This window comes from Bufo bufo, chromosome 5, assembly GCF_905171765.1.
Source record: "Bufo bufo chromosome 5, aBufBuf1.1, whole genome shotgun sequence".
In the NCBI taxonomy this organism is placed as follows: domain Eukaryota; kingdom Metazoa; phylum Chordata; class Amphibia; order Anura; family Bufonidae; genus Bufo; species Bufo bufo.
The window spans coordinates 172,252,571-172,275,361 of record NC_053393.1 but is presented as its reverse complement, the minus strand read 5'-3'; the positions used below and the strand labels follow the sequence as shown (position 1 = coordinate 172,275,361).

General features: G+C 42.0%; 1 protein-coding gene across 1 annotated transcript in view; it reads right to left on the bottom strand.

Annotated features, from left to right (window-relative positions):
* Window positions 1-22,791, bottom strand: part of PTPRM (protein tyrosine phosphatase receptor type M) — an 855,321-nt gene that overhangs the window by 596,869 nt on the left and 235,661 nt on the right. The window contains 1 exon segment of the mRNA XM_040434446.1: window positions 10,456-10,727. Coding sequence (XP_040290380.1) covers window positions 10,456-10,727 — 272 coding nt within the window.

Here is a 22,791-nt window from a genome sequence, read left to right as displayed (position 1 = left end):
TTGGGAGTTGTAGTTTTACCACAGCTGGAGTGCCGGAGGTTAGCCATCACAGATCTAGTATCTTATATATCTATCTATTATCTATCTATCTATTATCTATATATCTATTATCTATCTACCATGGAAAAGGTCATGTGATAGGACTGAACTCTTGCTGGCTATATGTGGGTGATTATACTACTTTTTAATGGACTTCTGTGGAGCTGCAACTTTTTTCTCTCATTGTATCTACCCATGAGCCTGGCTCACAGTTCTGGTTGCTGGCAGCCTGTCTATGGTCTGGTTGAAGTATTGTTTTTCTCAATTTTTCTATCTATCTATCTATCTATCTATCTATCTATCTATCTATCATCTCATTATCTATCTATCATCTCATTATCTATCTATCATCTCATTATATATCTATCATCTCAATCTATCTATCTATCTATCTATCATCTCATTATCTATCTATCTATCTATCTATCTATCTCTTTATAAAGTATTAAACATTTTAGAATGTTTTTAGGTAACCGGGATTAGCGGAAAGGATGTGGACCCATTCATTGCAATGGCCCCGCAAAAAATACAGACAGCACTCAGTGTGCTGTCCGCATCCCTTGTTCCGTTCTGTTCCGTTTTGCGGATCCGCCCCAAAAAATAGAGCTTTTCCTACTATTGTCCACAAAATGCGGTCCGTGGTTCCATTGTAGTCAATGGGTCCGCAAAAATGCGGATGACATGCGGAATGCATCAATATGTAATCCGTCTGTCATCCGCAATTGCAGATCAGTTTCCAGGAAATAGAAAGAAATTTTAATTTAGTACCATAGCAACATATATTCCTCCTTGCGTTTTTTGTTTTTTTTTGCAGAAAAACGGAATGGATGTGGATGTACAATTGGTAAAAACCGAAGGTTTTTGCGGAAACACAGATACACAAAAAAAAAACAGAAAGAAAATCTGGAAAACGAATGGACCCTAATAAAAAGTTCACATGAAAAGCAGGCGATCATTACTCTAGCCTAAGGTTCTGTAGGAACGTTTGCCGTGAGATGGTTGTGTAAACCCTTGCACAGAATCACAGAAATATAGTGGCAAATATGGGGGAACTGCTCAAACCCCAAACACTGTGGCGTGTTTCTCATTGGGGGAGCAGTCCCACCGCATGTGGACTGCAGCAAACGACCATCCCCAGCAAAAAATGCGCACAATGGAGGATGCCGGCGCGGTCCACATGCACCACAAAGGCATCCTACACAAAACGGAGCATTGTGCGAATGAAAATATAAATATATAAATCACAGAAAAAAAATGCACACGGTCTGATATGGGTGTGGCTTACAGTCTGGCTTTGTTCACATTGCACTAGTTGTCCTGCTAGGCGTCTGTGTGGAAGTTTGGCTGTGAGCTGGATTACATATTTTCTGTGATTTATATGATTATATTTTCCTCCACACAATGCTCCGTTTTGTGTAGGATGCCTTTGTGGTGCATGTGGACCGCGCCGACATCCTCCATTGTACGCATTTTTTGATGGGGATGGTCGTTTGCTGCGGTCCACATGCGGTGGGACTGCTCCCCAATGAGAAACACGCCACAGTGTTAGGGTTTGAGCAGTTCCCCCATATTTGCCACAACATTTCTGTGTTTCTGTCTTGTTTGATATGTAGTGTATGTGCCTTTACCTGGCATTCTAACACTCTTTTGCACCTGGTAACCTCCATCACATGGTCTGATATGGGTGTGGCTTACAGTCTTGCTTTGTTCACATTGCACTAGTTGTCCTGCTAGGCGGTTGTGTGGAAGCTTGGCTGTGAGCTGGATTACATCACCTTCAGACCTTGTTCACACCATAGTTAGCGTAGTGGTAGGACCCCTTGCCATGCTGAGAGACCGTGACGTGGTGCATGATGGGCTCCGATGTGTTCCTGACAGGAATATATTGGCAAAAGTCTCAGCTTTTAATATCTGCTTGTATGACTAGCCAGTATAGTCAGTGGCATATCCGTTTGGTGCATTTTTTTCTGTGATTTATATAGACCCTTGCACAGCCTCAATATTTCCATACAGAGGAAAGGTTACACCACAATTACAAGAATTCTGGCAGTAACTTGCAATTGAATGCTTCTGTTGCATGACCCGAGATATGTGGTGAATCCCTAGCCTGAAGCAAATTAGCATTTTAATATAGTATCAACCCATTCCTCTTACTATTAATTGTAAAACCATTGCTTCTTCAGTGACAACTCAGATCAGGTAGAAATTACCGTCTGCAATATTTAATTTAGCAAAGCAACAAATATTTACCACAAGCTCAATTATGTCTACATGATTTATAATCATCACGGAAAACATTTCCTTCCTGCCGTACACCGCATCTAACAGGGAAGCACGTGACCACACTTTCTCTTTTCTGTAAAATGAAATCACATACGGTGGTCAGAGAAAAGTTGCCATTAATTAGATACTGAGCTTGTGCTTAATCACTGGATAATTTCCATCTGATGATAATTATCTGGTAAACGGTGGCGCTCTCAGAGTGGCGCTGTACATGGTACATGCAGGAGACGCGGCAGCGATTAGTGCGATGGCGCCGGCCACTTAAAGTTTACACGAGCTTCTATTAAATGACATGTTCACGAACATTTAAATGAGAACGCCATTCATCAACTCCCACACCCAGCATATTTACTGTGCTCTCTGCTTGTACAGCAGAACGTCATACACGTTCTTAAAGGGCAACCCGTATTGAGATATGTGATATTGCTAAATTACAGTAGGAAAATGCTAGGCACTACTTACAAAATGTCAAGACTTGGCTCTGTACACATCTATGTCAAAGTTTTTGTTATAAAAGGACACCCTGACACAGTGCCACCTCAACTACACAACAGAGACCGGCGGCAACCACTGCGGGTTCTGACGAGGAGTCTGTTGCGTTGACGGGAAGCGTTGCATGCTGCACTATTTTTCCAATCATGAATGACGTAATCTGCGACAAAGGTTGAAAACATAGCTTCAAAGGCAGATGTGATCCTAGCCTCACCCCACAAGCCTAATCAGGTTCTTTTTTTTACTAAAATTTAGGCAGTTCCATTGTGTTCATGAAGGGTTATTTGTATATCAGGACTTTGCCTCCACAGCAATATTTCATGTTTCTTTGATGGCAACAGTTCATTGGCTTCTACAGGGTGGGCCATTTATATGGATGCACCTTAATAAAATGGGAATGGTTGGTGATATTAACTTCCTGTTTGTGGCACATTAGTATATGTGAGGGGGGAAACTTTTCAAGATGGGTGGTGACCATGGCGGCCATTTTGAAGTCGGCCATTTTGAATCCAACTTTTGTTTTTTCAATAGGAAGAGGGTCATGTGACACATCAATCTTATTCGGAATTTCACAAGAAAAACAATGGTGTGCTTGGTTTTAAAGTAACTTTATTCTTTCATGAGTTATTTACAAGTTTCTGACCACTTATAAAATGTGTTCAATGTGCTGCCCATTGTGTTGGATTGTCAATGCAACCCTCTTCTCCCACTCTTCACACACTGATAGCAACACCGCAGGAGAAATGCTAGCACAGGCTTCCAGTATCCGTAGTTTCAGGTGCTGCACATCTCGTATCTTCACAGCATAGACAATTGCCTTCAGATGACCCCAAAGATAAAAGTCTAAAAGGGTCAGATCGGGAGACCTTGGGGGCCATTCAACTGGCCCACGACGACCAATCCACTTTCCAGGAAACTGTTCATCTAGGAATGCTCGGACCTGACACCCATAATGTGGTGGTGGGTGCACCATCTTGCTGGAAAAACTCAGGGAACGTGCCAGCTTCAGTGCATAAAGAGGGAAACACATCATCATGTAGCAATTTCGCATATCCAGTGACCACCTTAGACTTTTATCTTTGGGGTCATCTGAAGGCAATTGTCTATGCTGTGAAGATACGAGATGTTAAAACCAAGCACACCATTGTTTTTCTTGTGAAATTCCCAATAAGTTTGATGTGTCACATGACCCTCTTCCTATTGAAAAAACAAAAGTTGGATTCAAAATGGCTGACTTCAAAATGGCCGCCATGGTCACCACCCATCTTGAAAAGTTTCCCCCCTCACATATACTAATGTGCCACAAACAGGAAGTTAATATCACCAACCATTCCCATTTTATTAAGGTGTATCCATATAAATGGCCCACCCTGTATATTGCCAGATGTTTCTTTTAGCCCTTACCTACTTTATACGCTGTTGTGGAAGGCTCTTAACTGTAACCCGATGTATAAAAGTGTCAGGTTCAGGGGCGTAACGATCGCAGTCGTAGAGGGTGCGATCGCGCCCGGCGGTGGGGGGGGGGGGCACAGCCCCGCAACTTGCCGCAAGTGCTTTTAATGGCCAGTCGGGGCCTCTGTGCCTGGCCAGCGGCGCAGCACTGCGTACTTAATCTTACCCACCCTCACCCATACCCTATCCGGCGCCGCGCCACCAGACACTTTCTTGGGATGATCCTGCGAGACCTGTGACCTCAGGGCCGGGTCTCGCAGGATCACACGGGATGATGCGCGCATGCCGGATGTGAAGGAGCGGAGCAGAGTAGGTAAGTATTTATTTTTTTGGTATGTGTAATGTCTGTGCACACCGCCAGCTTCATACTCACAGGGGGCACCTGGCAATGGCGGCACAGTGGCATGCCGCACTTAATAAACTTAATGGTCGACACCACAGCTCACCTCCGGCCACATGAGGACTGGACACAGCAAATCCTTCATACTGAGGGGCCCGGCCCCGGGCAAAAAATTAAATGAATACAGAGGGGGCAATAAATGAAAAATACAGAGGGGGCAAAAAAGGATATATATATACAGAGGGGGCAAAAAAAAAATGGAATATATACAGAGGGGGCAAAATGGAATATATATACAGAGGGGCAAAAATGAAATATATACAGAGGGGGCAAAATGGAATATATATGGTGAGAGAGAGTTAATATTCTACTACAACGCATTCAAACCTATAGTGAGCGGGGGCTCGGGGGGGGACCCTGGGGACCATCGAACTCTAGTTACACCGGAGGGGAGTGATCTTCTTGATGTGAGAGTGCCCCCTGATGGCTGTAAAATTAACTGTGTGCCTGCAGGCTGTGAATTGACCTCTTCCTGTTCTGACTGTGGCAGGAAGGGCTTTAATTAAAAAAAGAAATAAAAAAGTTAAAAATAATTCAATGCAAAATGAATAAAAAGCGAAATAAAAATAAAAAAATTAAAAATTTATAGCTATAGTTACTAGTATTAGCGATAGTATAGAAAACTATGTGCACATATATACACACATTTCCAACCCAAAAATCAAAAAATATATTTATTAGTTGTAGCAACAGTATAGTGGACTTTGTGTCTGTAAAATATACAAATGTACAGACATTTTTCATTCCTTTTTGCTTTCTTAAAAAAAATAAAAAATCTCTGTATTTGTTTTAGGGCTCTTTCATATGAACGTGTGCTGCCCGTTGCCGTATTGCGAACCGCATTTTCGGATCCGCAATACACGGGCCCCATTCCGTGTACATTTCGCATCACGGATGCGGACACATTTACTTCAATGCCTCCACACCGCAAAAATATAGAACATCCTATTTTCTTTTTGCGGAACGGAGGGATCGCGGACCCATTGTAGTGAATGGGTCCATGATCCCCATGCGGCTGCCCCACGGATGGTGCCCTTGCATTGCGGACCGCAATTTGCGGTCCACAGCACAAGAACGGGTGTCACACGTTCGTGTGAACGAGCCCTTAGTTACATATGGTATAGCGGGAAAGGGGGGTTCTGCATAAAATATACAAACGCACGCATAAAAAAGCCAAACGCTTAAAATATTAAAATTTTCCCAAGATGAATACCTTAGGGGGAAAACATAAAAAAAATCTTTTTGAAGGGACTTGTAATGTTTTAGCACTGTATAACATCTGTACTGGCAGCACGGTGCTATAGAAGCAGCAATAGAAAAACAGGCCACCAAAATCTAAAATGCGCTCTAGTTTTTTGAAGTCTTGGGTGGACAGATCACAATACCGCATACAGTCATGGCCGTAAATGTTGGCACCCCTGAAATTTTTCAAGAAAATTAAGTATTTCTCACAGAAAAGTATTGCAGTAACACATGTTTTGCTATACACATGTTTATTTCCTTTGTGTGTATTTGAACAAAACCAAAAAAGAGAGGAAAAAAAGCAAATTGGACATAATGTCACACCAAACGCCCAAAAATGGGCTGGACAAAACTATTGGCACCCTTTCAAAATTGTGGATAAATAAGATTGTTTCAAGCATGTGATGCTCCTTTTAACTCACCTGGGGCAAGTAACAGGTGTGGGCAATAGAAAAATCACACATGAAAGCAGATAAAAAGGAGAGAAGTTCACTTAGTTTTTGCATTGTGTGTCTGTGTGCGCCACACTAAGCATGGACAACAGAAAGAGGAGAAGAGAATTGTCTGAGGACTTGAGAACCAAAATTGAGGAAAAATATCAACATCAACAACACATATCATCTCAAGGTTACAAGTCCATCTCCAGAGATCTAGATTTGCCTTTGTCCACAGTGCGCAACATTATCAAGAAGTTTACAACCCATGGCATTGTAGCTAATCTCCCTGGGCATGGACGGAAGAGAAAAATTGATGAAAGGTGTCAACGCAGGATAGTCCGAAAGGTGGATAAGCAGCCCCAAACAAGTTCCAAAGATATTCAAGCTGTCCTGCAAGCTCAGGGAGCATCAGTGTCAGAGTGAACTATCCGTCGATATTTAAATGAAATGAAACGCTATGGCAGGAGACCCAGTTCGCATTGTTCGCCCGCGAACATATGTGGGCTGCCATCTTTTTTCACAAGTCCGGCGAGGCACAGGTAAGCCCTTACCTGTGCCTGTGCCACGAGCCGGTCTGAAAATAAATGCGGTCACCGGGAGCAGGCAGTTCCGAGAACAGCCCGATTAAGGCCCCCGGTGGCTGTTCTCGGAACTGCCTGCTCCCGCTGACCGCACTTGTTTTCACACCGGCTTGCGCACAGGCACAGGTAAGGACTCCACTGCTGACACAGAGACATAAAAAAGCAAGACTAGCGTAAGTCAAAATCCTTCTGGGAAAATGTCTTGTGGACAGATGAGACCAAGATAGAGCTTTTTGGTAAAGCACATCATTCTACTGTTTACTGAAAACGGAATGAGGCCTACAAAGAAAAGAACACAGTACCTACAGTGAAATATAGTAGAGGTTCATTGATGTTTTGGGGTTGTTTTGCTGCCTCTGGCACTGGGTGCCTTGAATGTGTGCAAGGCATCATGAAATCTGAAGATTACCAATGGATTTTGAGTCGCACTGTAGAGTCCAGTGTCAGAAAGCTGGGTTTGCATCCGAGATCTTGGGTCTTCCAACAGGACAATGACCCCAAACATACGTCAAAAAGCACCCAGAAATGGATGGCAACAAAGAGCTGGAGAGTTCTGAAGTGGCCAGCAATGAGTCCAGATCTAAATCCTATTGAACACCTGTGGAGAGATGTTAAAATTGCTGTTGGGAAAAGGCGCCCTTCTAATAAGAGAGACCTGGAGCAGTTTGCTAAGGAAGAGTGGTCCAAAATTCCGGGTGAGAGGTGTTAGAAGCTTATTGATGGTTATAGGAAGCGACTGATTTCAGTTATTTTTTCCAAAGGGTGTGCAATTAAATATTAAGTTAAGGGTGCCAATAATTTTGTCCAGCCCATTTTGGAGCCTGGTGTGTCTATATGTCCAATTAGCTTTTTTTCCTCCCTTTATTGGTTTTGTTCCAATACACACAAAGGGGAAAAACATGTGTATAGCAAAACATGTGTTACTGCAATACTTTTCTGTGAGAAATACTTTATTTTCTTGAAAAATTTCAGGGGTGCCAACATTTACGGCCATGACTGTATGTGAAAGTAGCCTAAGTCAGGGAGGGTTAAAAACACTACGGTAATGAAGTGGTTAAAGGGAATCAGCCACCACAATCTTATGCCTTATTCACACAGTCAGGCCTTGTTTACATTTCCATGTCAGTGTCGCATCCAAGAAAAAAAGCGTCCGTGTTTCATCCGTGAAGGATCCATGGTTGATCCGTGTGTCCGTTTTTACCATCCGTGTATCATCCGTAATTCACAGAAGTTGCTCAGCTGAAAATTAATTTCCAAAGAATCTCCTATAAGTCTTCAGTGAAAAACGGACACAATACGGATGCAACACGGATGTCAACCGTGTTGTGTCAGTGATTTTCAACAACTCTATTGTTATTGCTTGTGAAGCATACAAAGTAAACCAACAAGGTGCCCGCTTGGTGTACGGCACATTCTACTAGGTAGTTTCTAACTCACACGAAGTGGACATAATGCACTTGGCCCTGGGAATATAAATGTAAGAGTGAAGTATTCCTTATACTTATATAATCCAAATCTGATCGGGCAGGGTGTACACCAGGGCATACCTTTATGTCTGACATAACGGGTTCACCAGATATAAAGGATGCTCCATTACTCTCCAGTTTACTGCATGTCACAGATGACAGAAGGTGGATTAAGGTATATGTTTAAGGGGAACCTGTCACCTCCCAAAACCACCCCAAGCCGCCAGCAGTGTGTTTCTGATGATGCTTTTCTTCCTGAAGGCAGATGCAGCAAAATTACTGAAAACGTTCCTTTATCCCCTGCTGGCGCGCTTCTCCACACATGCTTGAAGTCACGGGGGCAGCGGCCTCTATGCTTCAAGTCACGGTAACCACGTCCCCTTCCCTGCCTCTTCGCTGTGACTGACAGCCGGCAGTTCGGCTGGCTTTGCCAAACTCTCTGCATAAGCGCTGTCAGTCACAGAGAAGGGGGCGCAGTTACCGTGACTTGAAGCAAGGAGCCCACTGCCCCCTTGACTTCAAGCATGTCTAGAGAAGCACGCCGGCAGGGAATAAAACAAAGTTTTCAGTACTTTTGCTGTATCGGCCTACAGGAAGAAAAGCATAATCAGAAACACGCTGCTGGCTACACGCAGGTCATGCTGGCGGCGTGGGATGGTTTTGGGAGGTGACAGGTTCCCTTTACTGTTGACATTTACTGTTCAAGTGTTCTTTAATGAAGGCTATTTCTGCCCTTCACGGGCAGCTGGCTCTATATGCTGGCTCTTCTAGAAATCTACAAATCCTTCTTGTGAACATGAAGTGATTGGAGTTTGATATTAAGTGGCTGAAAGAAAATGGTGATGTTTAGGAGCACTGCACTGAGAAAGCTAAGGGACGAGCCTATCTTCCTTGTCTTTTGTGGAACGTCCTTTTGCTCTGCAGCTTGTTCTTTGAGGACATCCTCTACAGAGCTGGTCAAAAAGGCAAGGGAGGAGAAGTCATGCTGTATGGAACTGGTCGTCTCTTTTAGAAAAATAAAAAGCCTGGTTTTAAAAGCCAGATTTGTACTGCATAATGCGACAGATTTATAGCCAGACATATTTTTCTTATTGTGAACCTGATCGTTATATGTTGGTTTATTTGTGTGTCCACAACTGAAGTATTTAATCTGCTAGACATAAACGGGTTGCTCCAGAAGGACATCCACATCACCCACAGAGTTTGAATGGAACGGCAGTGCTTATACTCGAGCACCACTCCATTTATAGAGGATTTGTTGGCAGGATCAACCCTTTTAGTCCAGGCATATTGCCTGGTAGGATTTCATCTGCTGATTAAAATGATAACAGTCTTGTGAAAATTAGTTATGGCGTCATAGAGAAAAAAAAAGACTTTTATTCTTTGTGCAGATGAGGACTTCAATGTTCATCAGCGCTCCTCAGCGCTGGCCATGCCCCTTGGTGCACAGAGGTCCTCATTTGCATAAAGAATACAAGTCTTGTTCCTTGAGAACCCCACAACCGATTTTCGCAAGACAGGTGTCATTTCAATCAGCAGGTTTGACACTACCAGGCAGTTTGTCTGGTTTAATAGTGTTGACCCTGATGACAGGTGCTATTTAAATAGGGGTCATGGGACCTCTGCTCTTGTGATCGCTGTGGGTCCCCACAGTTAAGTCCTCCACCAATCAGACACTGGATAGGTGGAAAGTTGTCATTCTGGGACAGCCCCTTTAAGGTATAACACAGTAGACTAAAGACCTTAGTCCAAAATGCTTTATTGATGCCTGATGTGTATGGTCTTTATTTTACCGTCAAGTTTTTACCGAGGGCTGTTCCTCCACTGATTTAATTTTTACCGGGCCTCAGTATCCTATTTCTAATATTTGGTGTCCTACAAATCGGTGTCAAACCTGTATTTATCATTTCTACAGAAACGGGTGTCTGATCCTTGTGTGCTAACAGTACTGTGCTGCTAATGCTACCAGATCCTAATACAGGGTTTAGCTTTTCATGGCCTTTGTGTAATTCTAAAGGTTGACAGCACCATTATAGTTTGCTCACATAGACAGATCATCTTACCTGGTAGAAATTGGGCCAGAAGGTGCTTATTGCCAGCTCTGCTCGGTTCCACGTGCCCGTTGCTGGTCCGGATATATTCCAGATAGAGCTCCCCTTTTCCCCATTGTTTACGGTCACATAAATATTCATAGATCCAGGGAGGGCTCCATTTTTGCTGGACACAAAGTAATGAAAGTCAATGCAGTGCGTGTCATTCTCTTTCAGTTGAGGTAAGAGCAGGACAGCTTTCTGCCCAACACGTCTTCCAGTGGTATTCACCATCATAAAAGACCCTGAAATACAAAAGATGATTCAGTTGGTAACAATCAGGGTGAGTAGAAATACAGTATATATCCTTACTTTTTCCATTGTAACACACAGTACACTTGTGAAAAGGGAGCCCAAGGGTATGGCCACACGGTCAGGTTTCTGCGTGCAGTTTCAGAAGCCAAAACCAGAAGTGAATTCAAAAAAGAGGAGACATCATATCTGTCCTTTAGATTTTCTCTCCCTTTAAGACCCACTCCAGATTTGGGCTTCCAAGCCTACCACTGAAAAATCTTAATTAAAAAATTTAAAAACAGAACCAATCTTGCAGTAGTCCTCTGCACCTTCTCATACCCGTTCCCCTGTTCACTAACCTTTGCACACTAGACATGCAAATGAAGAGATACCATGCCCACACACATAAGTAGATGGTGATAGAAGCCTGTATACTGTTATGCTTTGCAGACCTATTAAATGTACAGATAGTGGGCTTTAAAACTTTGGGATGGAGACTGAAAACTGTAATAAAAATAATGCAATGCATTTTCAGAACAAATGCTTCAGATGGATTAATTTTCTAAATGCGTCTAGCAGCAAGGGTGAAAGCTTTATTTATTTTTTGTCACAAAAAACTAAGTCCTTGCATACTACTGCAGACCGTAATAAATCTGTATATTAGGAAAAATAGAGAGAAAAGGGTTTAGTGAACAATATGCTAAGTACCTCTAAATATGAAGTGCATTCTCTAAAAAGCCTCCTGTACTAAATGTGGGCTGTTCTAAATTCTCTATTATCTTATCCTCCTCTAATGCACATAGTATAATAAAATAAAAGCAGTTAGATACTCAGATCCATCAGTGTGAAAAGACAGACTCCGATTATGTCCATGATCGGAAAGAAATCTCCAGTCATGTCCAGGTAGACATTCTGCTACGACTTTACCACAAGTGAGGGATGGTTAAAGAGAAGTCAAGAAGAGGACACAGATCTAAGATGGAAAAAATACTGCCATTAGCATGCACTTATGTACCGCTAATACAGTCAGCAGATCACCATCTTACAGTGCGATGGGTCAGTAACAACATTTTAGAACAAAATGCTGCACTGAAATTGCAATTCTTTTAGAAATGCTTTGTAAGGACTGTTGTTCAAACATGGACTCTACAGTCTGTTTCACTTGGTGATACTCCTATTCTACAAGAGCGACACCTCTGACTGGGGCAATCCCCAATCTAGACAGACAGTGTGGATACATTCTTGGGAAAAGAACACCAGTGGATCAGTGCACAGCCCAGTCCCCGCACCGCCGCTGCTTCTCCCTGTACATGGATGAAAACATCCAGTATCGGGGGAGAGCAGCCAATGGCAGGCGGGGACGGGGATGAGCCTCCCTAGCATCATGGGTGATGCTCGGGACTCTTGTCCCCGCCTGCTTCCCCCCGACCCCGGATGTTTTTATCCATGTACAGGGAGAAGCAGTGGCGGTGCGGGGACCAGGAGCGGCGCCGGGTGCAGGGTAAGTATATTACCTGTGAGGGGTTTGGCACATGGGGGAGCTGTTTGAGAAATTGGATAACCCCTTTAAGTATATGAGAAACATGTTTTTTAGGCCATTTAGAACATTTTTTTCTAAAAAGTTTAATGAAACTTTGGCATAGATTTCAGATTCTGGTACATGTCCCTGCTGAGATGCAGCAAAATAATGTGCTTCTTAATCATTTTGGTGCATCTCCCACAACTGCTAGGCAATTAGCTAGGCGTTAGAGATGCCAGTCTTAAAAGTTTACAAATTCTCCAATGGAAATAGTTTCTTCATAAGCATAAATGTAAGCGGTTCTGGACAAAAATGGTCATACATTGATCGTTTCCCTCAGTTTGCCACCAGCATTTAGGTAAGGCAGTCTAATCATATTTAATTATCTTCTTAATTTAATAGGTTGTAATTTTCTAGTACCATAAAGCTCAGTAAGTGGCACCTATTATTTGCCTTAATAATGACAGATAGATTGTTCGCTATCTATTCAAGCCCATTGAAAATTTCCACACCATGCAAAGTGTATGGAACGTGTGCCAAATGTATAGATTCATTTCCATAATCCCCTCCAGCTATATGTATGTTATATTGAAAAGAACTGTGACTTCAGAAAATGCTTGTACTCAATTTCACAGGATAAGACCCAGAGGCCAAGGTCCCTGCTCGCTGCTATTTTAGATTTTGATCACACTTTTGTGTAACTTGCCATATCCATTACCCAGGTCTAATACATAAACCTGTATCGTATTTTATATGGATTTGATTTTCTCCCGTGTTGGCCGGTATGTGATGGCTCGCAGGAAATTTGCATAAACAGATAATGCCATAAACAAATGTATTTTCAAGACGCTTACACACTGAACACAGCACTCATCAATCACAGCAATACAAATACAAATGGGTTTGCCCTTTCTTAATGGTGTGAAGACTATTTCTATCAATCCAGTGCACTTGCCAGACATCCAATCGGCATTAATTAAGGCGCCGAACACTATCAGAGTCCATGGAAGACAAGCGCATGTCTGCCACAGTAACACAATCTGTCAATCACTGCAAACATGAGTGACATGTCACAGCAGTAAATAGATAAGGAGAGACTGACACAGGTATAAAAGACAGTCTTTAAATTCTTAAGGAAGCCCATAGATCATGACTTTATGAAATAATTGACTTGAAAAGGTCTGTGGTGTGCAATGTATAATGACACCAATCTCCACAAAGCGACGAGTTTACACCTTAGCAGAAACATGTTCTTTCTATGGAATGAAAATCTCCATAAATGGCTGCACTATCCTACGGATCCTTGAAAGATGTATGCACTTTCCGATCACAACCATATATGATCTAATCACATGAACAAAAAGAAAATGGTAAGATTAAAAGAATCAATCAAATGCTACTTCTTTATATTAATAGGAAGTCAAAATGGACTAGTATGTACGGTGCAATATATTACACTGTTACTTTTGTCTTGACACCTGAGATAAGAGAGGTTAAACATGTTTTCCGAGAGTTCGGTATTGATGGCCTATCCTTGGTGCGGGTACGACTGATCAGCTGTTGGAAGAGGCCGTGGTGCTCTGGTGAGTGAGGCGGCCTCTTCACAGCTTTCACAGTGGCTGTACGTGGTACTGCAGCTCAGGTCAATTCACTTGAATGGGACGGAGCTGCAAATAGACTATGTTACCAATTAACGTGACCTCGCTGGTCTAGGAAGAGGCTATGACGCTCAATGGGGCACCACGGGCTCTTCAAACAGATAATTATTCGGGATGTCAGGAGTTCAGGATGTCGGACCCCCACTGATCAGATATACTTCACCTATCTTGAGGATACGTCATTAAAATCAAACTCCCAGAAAACCCCTTTAAATTGTGCTTTCTATCTCACCTCCGGTAGAATACTGGACCACTGTGCTTCTATATCACCAGAGAGGAGCACAATCAGGTGAAAATATTTAAATATTTTACAAGTAGACATGTCCTCACTGACCACAGTGGAGGATGGATGCATTCGCTTATCTCTACAGCCATAAGAATCAGCATTTTAGGACGCCATTTTACTTTAATGCATTTACTTTTTGTTAAAGAGGACCTGTCACCACTCCTGACATTTCAGTTTTAGTAACTAATTGCATTTCCATGAAGTAACAATTCTGGGGAATCTATTCTTATGTCTGTATGTTGTGCCATTTCTGTAGTATTCCTGCTAAATTGCCAGCAGTCTGCAGTAAAGATACTGCTGGGTGCTGACTCTGTCTAATCAGTGCTGCTGGTGTCAGAACGCGCAGGTACACACACCCAACTGGTAACACTCATCTGTACCCTTACTGCAAGCTGCTGGCAATTCATTCATAACTTCTAGCAGAAATAATAAAGGAATGGCACAACAATAGTCATAAGAACAGATGCTCCAGAATTATTATTATATGAGGAATGCAAGCAGTTACTATAAAAAAACATATCTGGAGAGCTGACAGGTCCTCCTTAATATATATATAATAGAGCAGGTCACCAGTCGTGTTGAGCGAGCATGCTCGGCCGAACACCACGTGTGCTCCAGTCAGTGTATTTAAATGCAGTTTAGCATCAATTTCTAAAAAGTTTCTGCTGGGATTTGAACACTAGAGGCAAGGACCTTATCCACTCAGCTATAAAGCTGAAAGCTGAACTGTGTCAGAAAAACCTCATAGTAGTTTCTGATTTAGTGAATATTCCTATTCAGCAGAAGACTTATTTTATATTTCTGTGCAGGTTAACATGTAGCTGTATAGTGTAGTGGTTAACATCCTTGCCTCTAATGTACAAGCTTGGGAGATTAAATCCCTGCAGAAATAGAGATAAAGTTTATATTTTTTATATAATTGCAAAAAATGTATGGCACAAAATAAATGTGTAATTACAAAAAAAATAAAAATATATAATTTATATATATATATATATATATATATATATTTAGATAAATCATACTTATGATCTATATGAATGCATAATATGTGGGAAGCTACTACTGATGTTTTTAGCCATAATATATTTACATACAGTGCCTTTCAAAAGTATTCACGCCCCTTGACTTTTTTCGTGTTTTGTTACATTACAGCCTTAAGTTCAAAATTTTGTTAATCTGAATATTATGTGATGGATCAGAACACAATAGTCTAAGTTGGTGAAGTGAAATGAAAAAACTAGAAATAGAAAACAGAAAATTGGCATGTGCGTATGTATCCACCCCCTTTGTTAGGAAGCCCATACAAATATCTGGTGCAACCAATTACCTTCAGAAGTCACATAATTAGTGAAATGATGTCCACCTGTGTGCAATCTAAGTGTCACATGATCTGTGATTAGATATACCCATCTTTTATGAAAGGCCCCAGAGGCTGCAACACCTAAGCAAAAGGCCTCACTAACAAAACACTGCCATGAAGACCAAGGAACTCTCAAAACAAATAAGGGACAATGTTGTTGAGAAGTATAAGTCAGAGTTAGGTTATAAAAAAAATATCCAAATCTTCGATGATCCCCAGGATCACCATCAAATCTACCATAACCAAATGGAAAGAACATGGCACAACAGCAAATCTGCCAAGAGACGGCCGCCCACCAAAACTCATGGACTGGGCAAGGAGGGCATTAGGCCTCATGCACACGACCGTGCCATTTTTTTGCAGTCCGCAAACCGCGAATCCGCAAAAAAAAAAAACAGAAGGCGCCCGTGTTGCCTTCTGCAATTTGCAGAACGAAACGGGCGCCGGCAATATAAATGCCTATTCTTGTCCGCAAAGCGCGGACAAGAATAGGACATGTTATATTTTTTTTAGCGGAACCGAGCCACGGATGCGGACAGCACACGAAGTGCTGTCGGCATCTTTTGCGGCCCCATTGAAATGAATGGGTCCGCATCCGAAACAACAGTTGTGTGCATGAGGCCTTAATCAGAGAGGTAGCACAGAGACCTAAGGTAACGCTTGAGGAGCTGCAGAGTTCCACAGCAGATACTGGAGTATCTGTACATAGGACGACAATAAGCCGTACGCTCCATAGAGTGGCCAGAAGAAAGCCATTACTTTCAGCTAAAAACAATGAGGCACGTTGTGATTTTGCGAAAAAGCATGTGGAATGTATAGAGGAAGGTGCTCTGGTCTGATGAGACTAAAATTTAACTTTTCGACCATCAAAGAAAATGCTATGCCTGGCGCAAACCCAACACATCACATCACCCAAAGAACACCATCCTGTGAGGATGTTTTTCAGCAGTCGGGACTGGGAAACTGGTCAAAGTTGAGGGAAAGATGGATGGTGCTAAATACAGGGATATTCTTGAGCAAAACCTGTACCACTCTGTGCGTAATTTGACGCTAGGACGGAGGTTCACCTTCCAGCAGAACAATGACCACAAACACACTGCTAAAGCAACACTTGAGTGGTTAAAGGGGAAACATGTAAATGTGTTGCAATGGCCTAGTCAAAGCCCAGATCACAATCCAATAGAAAATCTGTGGTCAGACTTAAAGATTGCTGTTCACAAGCGCAAACCATCCAACTTGAAGGAGCTGGAGCAGTTTTGCAAGGAGGAATGGGCAAAAATCCCAGTGGTAAGATGTGGCAAGCTCATAGAGACTTATCCAAAGTGACTTGGAGCTGTGATTGCCGCAAAAGGTGGCTCTACAAAGTATTGACTTTAGGGGGTGAATAGTTATGCACATTTACTTTTTCTTTTATTTTGTCATATTTGTTATTTGCTTCACAATAAATAAAAAAAAACATCTTCAAAGTTGTGGGCATGTTCTGTAAATTAAATGATGCAAATCCTCAAACAATCCATGTTAATTCCAGGTTGTGAGGCACCAAAATACGAAAAAAGCCAAAGGGGTGAATACTTTTGCAAGGCACTGTATATTATAATATATAATATATTCTAAATATATAATAATATATGTAAATATGTTATGGCTAAAAACGTATATATAAAAAATGTTCTGAAATGTTTCTGCCGGGATTCGAAATCCCAAGCTTGTACATTAGAGGCAAGGATGTTAAACACTACACTATACAGCTACAGTGCTGCCCATAATTATTCATACCCCTGGGAAATTTTGACTTAGTTACTTTTATTCAATCAGCAAGTACTTTTTTGACGGGAAATGACATAGGTGTCTCCCAAAAGATAATAAGACGATGTACAAGAGGCATTATTGTGGGAAAAAAACATTTCTCAGCTTTACTTTACAATGGAGCAAAAAATACAAGATGTTCCGCACTATGGAAAATCTCAGAGGACGTGGTCGGAAGCCAAAAGTGACACCTGTGCTGGCCAGGAGGATAGTTAGGTGAAAATGAATCCAAGGATCACCACCAAGGCCATCCCGGTGAATCTGGGCTCTGCTGGTGGCAATGTCTCAAGGCAGACAATCCAACGGACACTGCACAATGCAGACCAAGGAGGACGCCACTTCTCCAGATAAGGCACACAAAAGCTCGCTTGGCCTTTGCAAAAGCTCATCTGGACAAAGAAGAAGACTTCTGGTCTTCTGTGTTATGGTCAGATGAAACAAAAATTAAATTGTTTGGTCACAATGATGTTTCCTTCATTTGGCATAAAAAAGGAGAAGCCTTCAACCCAAAGAACTCCATCCCCACTGTCAAACATGGTGGTGGGAACCTAATGCTTTGGGGGTGTTTTTCAGCCAATGGATCAGGGAACCTAATCACAGTAAACGGCACCATAAAAAAAAAGAGCAATACATGAGGATTCTCAACGACAACATCAGGCAGTCTGCAGAGAAACTTGGCATCGGGCACCAGTGGACATTTCAGCATGACAATGACCCAAAACACACAGCAAAAGTGGTGAAGAAATGGTTAGCAGACAACAACATTAACGTTTTGGAGTGGCCCAGCCAGAGTCCAGAATTGAGAATCTGTGGAGGGAGCTAAAGATCAGGGTGATGGCAAGAAGACCCTCCAACCTGAAAAATTTGGAGCTCATTGCTAAAGATGAATGGGCAAAAATACCTGTGGAGACATGCAAAAAGCTGGTCTGCAATTATAGGAAGCGTTTGATTGCTGAAATAGCAAATAAAGGCTTTTCTATTGACTATTGAGAAGGGTATGAATAACTTTGGACTAAACACTTTTTGCTCAAATGTAAATAAGAGCTGAGAAATGTTTTTTTTCCCACAATAATGCCTCTTGTACATCGTCTTATTATCTTTTTGGAGACACCTATGTCATTTCCCGTCAAAAAAGTACATGCTGGTTATATGAATAATTATGGGCAGCACTGTACATGTTAACCTGCACAGAAATATAAAATAAGTCTTCTGCTGAATAGTAATACTCACTAAATCAGAAACTACTATGAGGTTTTTCTGACACAGTTTAGCATTCAACTTTATAGCTGAGTGTATAAGTTCCTTGCCTCTAATGTACAACATTGGGAGTTCAAATCCTGGTGGAAACCTTCAAGAAATTAGATTTAAATACACATGGGTGTCCCAAAGCACTCACTCCATATATGGATATAGCTAGTCCCGACACCCTCCCCTCTTCAGAGCAGGGGGTGCCTGGGGTTCTCCCACTGACATCCATTGTGCTTGGGTGCTCGGTAGAACACCCGAGCATCGCAAATTGTTCTACTCAAGCACACGAGCACTTTGGTGCTCGCTCAACACTAGTTACCACGAGTAGGTTCAATTACTTTTTTATCCTGGCGCTCTACAGAAAGCAGTAGTTGAACCTACTGGCAATGCCTTGCACTCTTTTGCACTTCTTAGTCTTTGGGTGGATCAAGGTGGAAACTAACCTCAACACAACGAGACTTGAACCTGGTGCACACTACACCCACTCAGATTCACTGTATAGTACAAAAAAAAATACTGAAGATGTACAGCATGTTAATGAATGCACAGTTCGCTAATTTAGCCTTTAAAGGACACTATTTTAAGGGGAACCATTCACGATGACAGATTTCTTTTAAATCAAGGCAGATGTTCTAAGTAAAACAAACAGCAAAGCAACAAACTAAGGGTACTTTCACACTAGCGGCAAGGAAATCCGGCAGTTGTATGGGCAATTTTAGTTAAACAGGGTCTTGTCATTGAGCGATTACCTAGATAAAGGTGACTGTCAGACCTATACACTGTAGATATAATAATTAGTGTTGAGTGAAGTTCTCAAAAATTCGATTTGGCTGCTTCACCGAATTTCGCAAAGAAATTCACTTCTTGAAGAATTTCTTTGTCACGAAGCACATTTCTTTGTATGTGGCGGGCACAATGATGGGGAATGGCAATCACGCCGCCCCATCATTGGAACCCCTCAGACGCATCTGAGATAAACATTGAGGGCTTTCAGGCGTTAATATGGTAAAAAAAAAAAGAAAATACTCACCTTATCCATTTGATAGCGTAGAGGCCGCTGCAGCCATCTTGATTAAAGACAGATGTGATGACTTCATCACGCCGAATGGCATGGTGTCGTCATACGCCACCGCGTGCAAGATTTTGAACGGTATCTTCAATCAAGATGGCTGTGGTGGCCTCTTCATGTGCAAATGGATAGAGGTGAATATGGATTTATTTCCCCTGCAATTTCAGGGAAAATTCATTCTTTACCATAAAGCGAAAGGGAATTCGGCTTTGGGGTGGATCGAATTTCTTTGACTTCGATTCACTCATCACTAAAAATAATAGTCATTTTAAACAAAAATGCCACACATAAATTACATTATATACAATGCATATGAAGCAGTTAGCCTCAAAGGTCAATGTGTATTCTTGAAAAAACCCTCAAGACTCGAGACTAATGTTGAGCGAACTTGTGTTTTCAAGTTCAGCGTACAAGGTTCGGGTTTATATAAGAATTTCGTTATGGATTCCGCTCCCACGGAGCTACTACGGTCTGTGGTAGCGGAAACCTTAATGGATTTCTTAGATAACCCGAACCTTGTGCGCCAAACTTGAAAACAAAAGTTCGCTCAACACTACTTAAGACCAATAATTATCCACTCAGATTCAGCCGGGTCACTGGTAAGCATGTTCCCTAATCTGTAAAGCTCCCACCAGATGAACCATATTGCACTGTATGCAGTCCTCTAGTGAAAGCTTGAGTTTGTTTAATGTGGTCATCTATCTGAGACTCCTCTTAATTACAATTTAATGCTCCGCTCACTTTATAAGCCATGCAGCTGACATTATTATGCATGGTTGTCATATAAAAAAGCCGGAAAAGAAAGCTGGACCCAGCTCTGATCATTTGCAGTTCATTATCCCCAATATTAACAGGCTAGTTAATACTACTGTGTTAATGGAGGGCAGGATATCAGTTTGGGCTGAAAGTCTACTGATTTCCCTCCTCTGTTCTCTAATCCTCTGTCGCCATTACTTGTATTTCAGTAATAAGAATCACAGAGGTCATACGGAGAAAGAGAAGAATTAATGACTGGAAAATGTCAATGGTAGGCAAAAGCTTATTACTTTGGTACAGCGAAGATTTTTTTGTATCTGCAGGGGTTAGTTTATTATGTAAAGTAATTTAACTTTCAGACTGCTGGTAAGGAAGAATAGAGGAAATCACTTTCTTTTAGATGACATACTTGCTAAGCATGACTATTTTCGGAAGATCAATAAATCATATTAGAACTTGCTGAACACGTGGAGGCATTAGAAGTGAACCCATTTTGGTACGGATTGTCTTTGGGTGTGGAGTCTAAACAAGTGGACGGCTTCTGTTTTACCATATGCTTTGTTTAAAAAAAATTTTTAAACAAGGACTCTACTTACAAGTATCTGTTCACACAAGGGCAATGTGACAACATGTGAAGGCAAGAGTTAGGCCTCTTTCACACGGGCATCATGTTTTTTGGCCCGGATAAGATGCGGGTGCGTCACGGGAAAATGCGCAATTTTTCCGCGCGAATGCAAAACATTGTAATGCGCTTTGCACGTGCGTGAGAAAAATCGGCATGTTTGGTACCCAAACCCGAACTTCTTCACAGAAATTCGGGTTTGGGTTAGATGCTGTGTAGATTGCATTATTTTCCCTTATAACATGGTTATAAGGGCAAATAATAGCATTCTTAATACAGAATGCATAGTACAATAGGGCTGGAGGGGTTAAAAAAATAAAATAAATTTAACTCGCCTTAATCCACTTGTTCGCGCAGCCCGGCTTCTCTTCTGTCTTCTTCTTTGAGGAATAGGACCTTTGATGACGTCACTGCGCTCATCACATGGTCCATCACATGATCTTTTTTTACCATGGTGATGGATCATGTGACGGACCATGTGATGAGCGTAGTGACGTCACCACAGGTCCTTTTCCTGTGTACAGCAAAGATAAAGACAGAAGAGAAGCCTGGCTGCGCGAACAAGTGGATTAAGATGAGTTAAATTATTTTTATTTTATTTTTTTTAACCCCTCCAGCACTATTGTACTAAGCATTCTGTATTAAGAATGCTATTATTTTCCCTTATAACCATGTTATAAGGGAAAATAATAATGATCGGGTCTCCATCCCAATCGTCTCCTAGCAACCGTGTGTGAAAATCGCACCGCATCCGCACTTGCTTGCGGATGCTTGTGATTTCACGCAGCCCCATTCACTTCTATGGGGCCTGCCTTGCGTGGAAAACGCACAAAGAGGAGCATGCTGCGATTTTCAGGCAACGCACAAGTGATGCGTGAAAATCACCGTTCATGTGCACAGCCCCATAGAAATGAATGGGTCCGTATTCAGTGCGGGTGCAATGCGTTCACCTCACGCATTGCACCCGCGCGGAAATCTTGCCCATGTGAAAGGGGCCTTATAGTCATAGTATGATTGGAGGCAGTACATGCTTACTGCCCAGTGTGATCCCGGTCAATAAAAAGTGATCCAAAGATATATATGGAACCGAGTAGGGGACAGTCTATGGCACGGCCACATGAAACTGAGGTGTTTCGAATTTGCAGTCATGTGTGACAAATACACATAGTCATTTATCAAACTGGTGTAAAGTATAACTGGCTTAGTTGCCCATGGCAACCAATCAGATTCCACCTTTCATTTTTGACAGCTTCTTTGGAAAATTAAAGGTGGAATCTGATTGGTTGCTATGGGCAACTAAGCCAGTTCTTTACACAGTGTTTTACCATACCAGCCAAGGGTATAAGATTTGAAGAACTAACTCGCATACATATGCTGCTGAAAAAATCTGCAGTGTAAATTGCTCTGTGGTGCAGATCTTACATCCACAGCTTGTCGATTTACACAGCGGATTTCTGCCACAAATTTCGACCGTTGCAATGCAGAAAAATCTACGACAAATAAACAGCAGAAAATCAGCTGCAAAAACACAGTAGCGTTCATTTCCAGTGCAGCCCGTCCACGGGTGAGAACGTCCTGCTGGGGAGACGAATCGATTCACTCTTCTCTAGTTTGGCGCTATATTTCCCTGACAGCGATCTCATTACTACGTATCCGTACTATTTATAGGCTTCACCACCTGCTGGCAGCAAACATTTGGGCAATCCCACCCATACTGATGTCCAGAGGCTGGTAGAGTGCCACGAAAC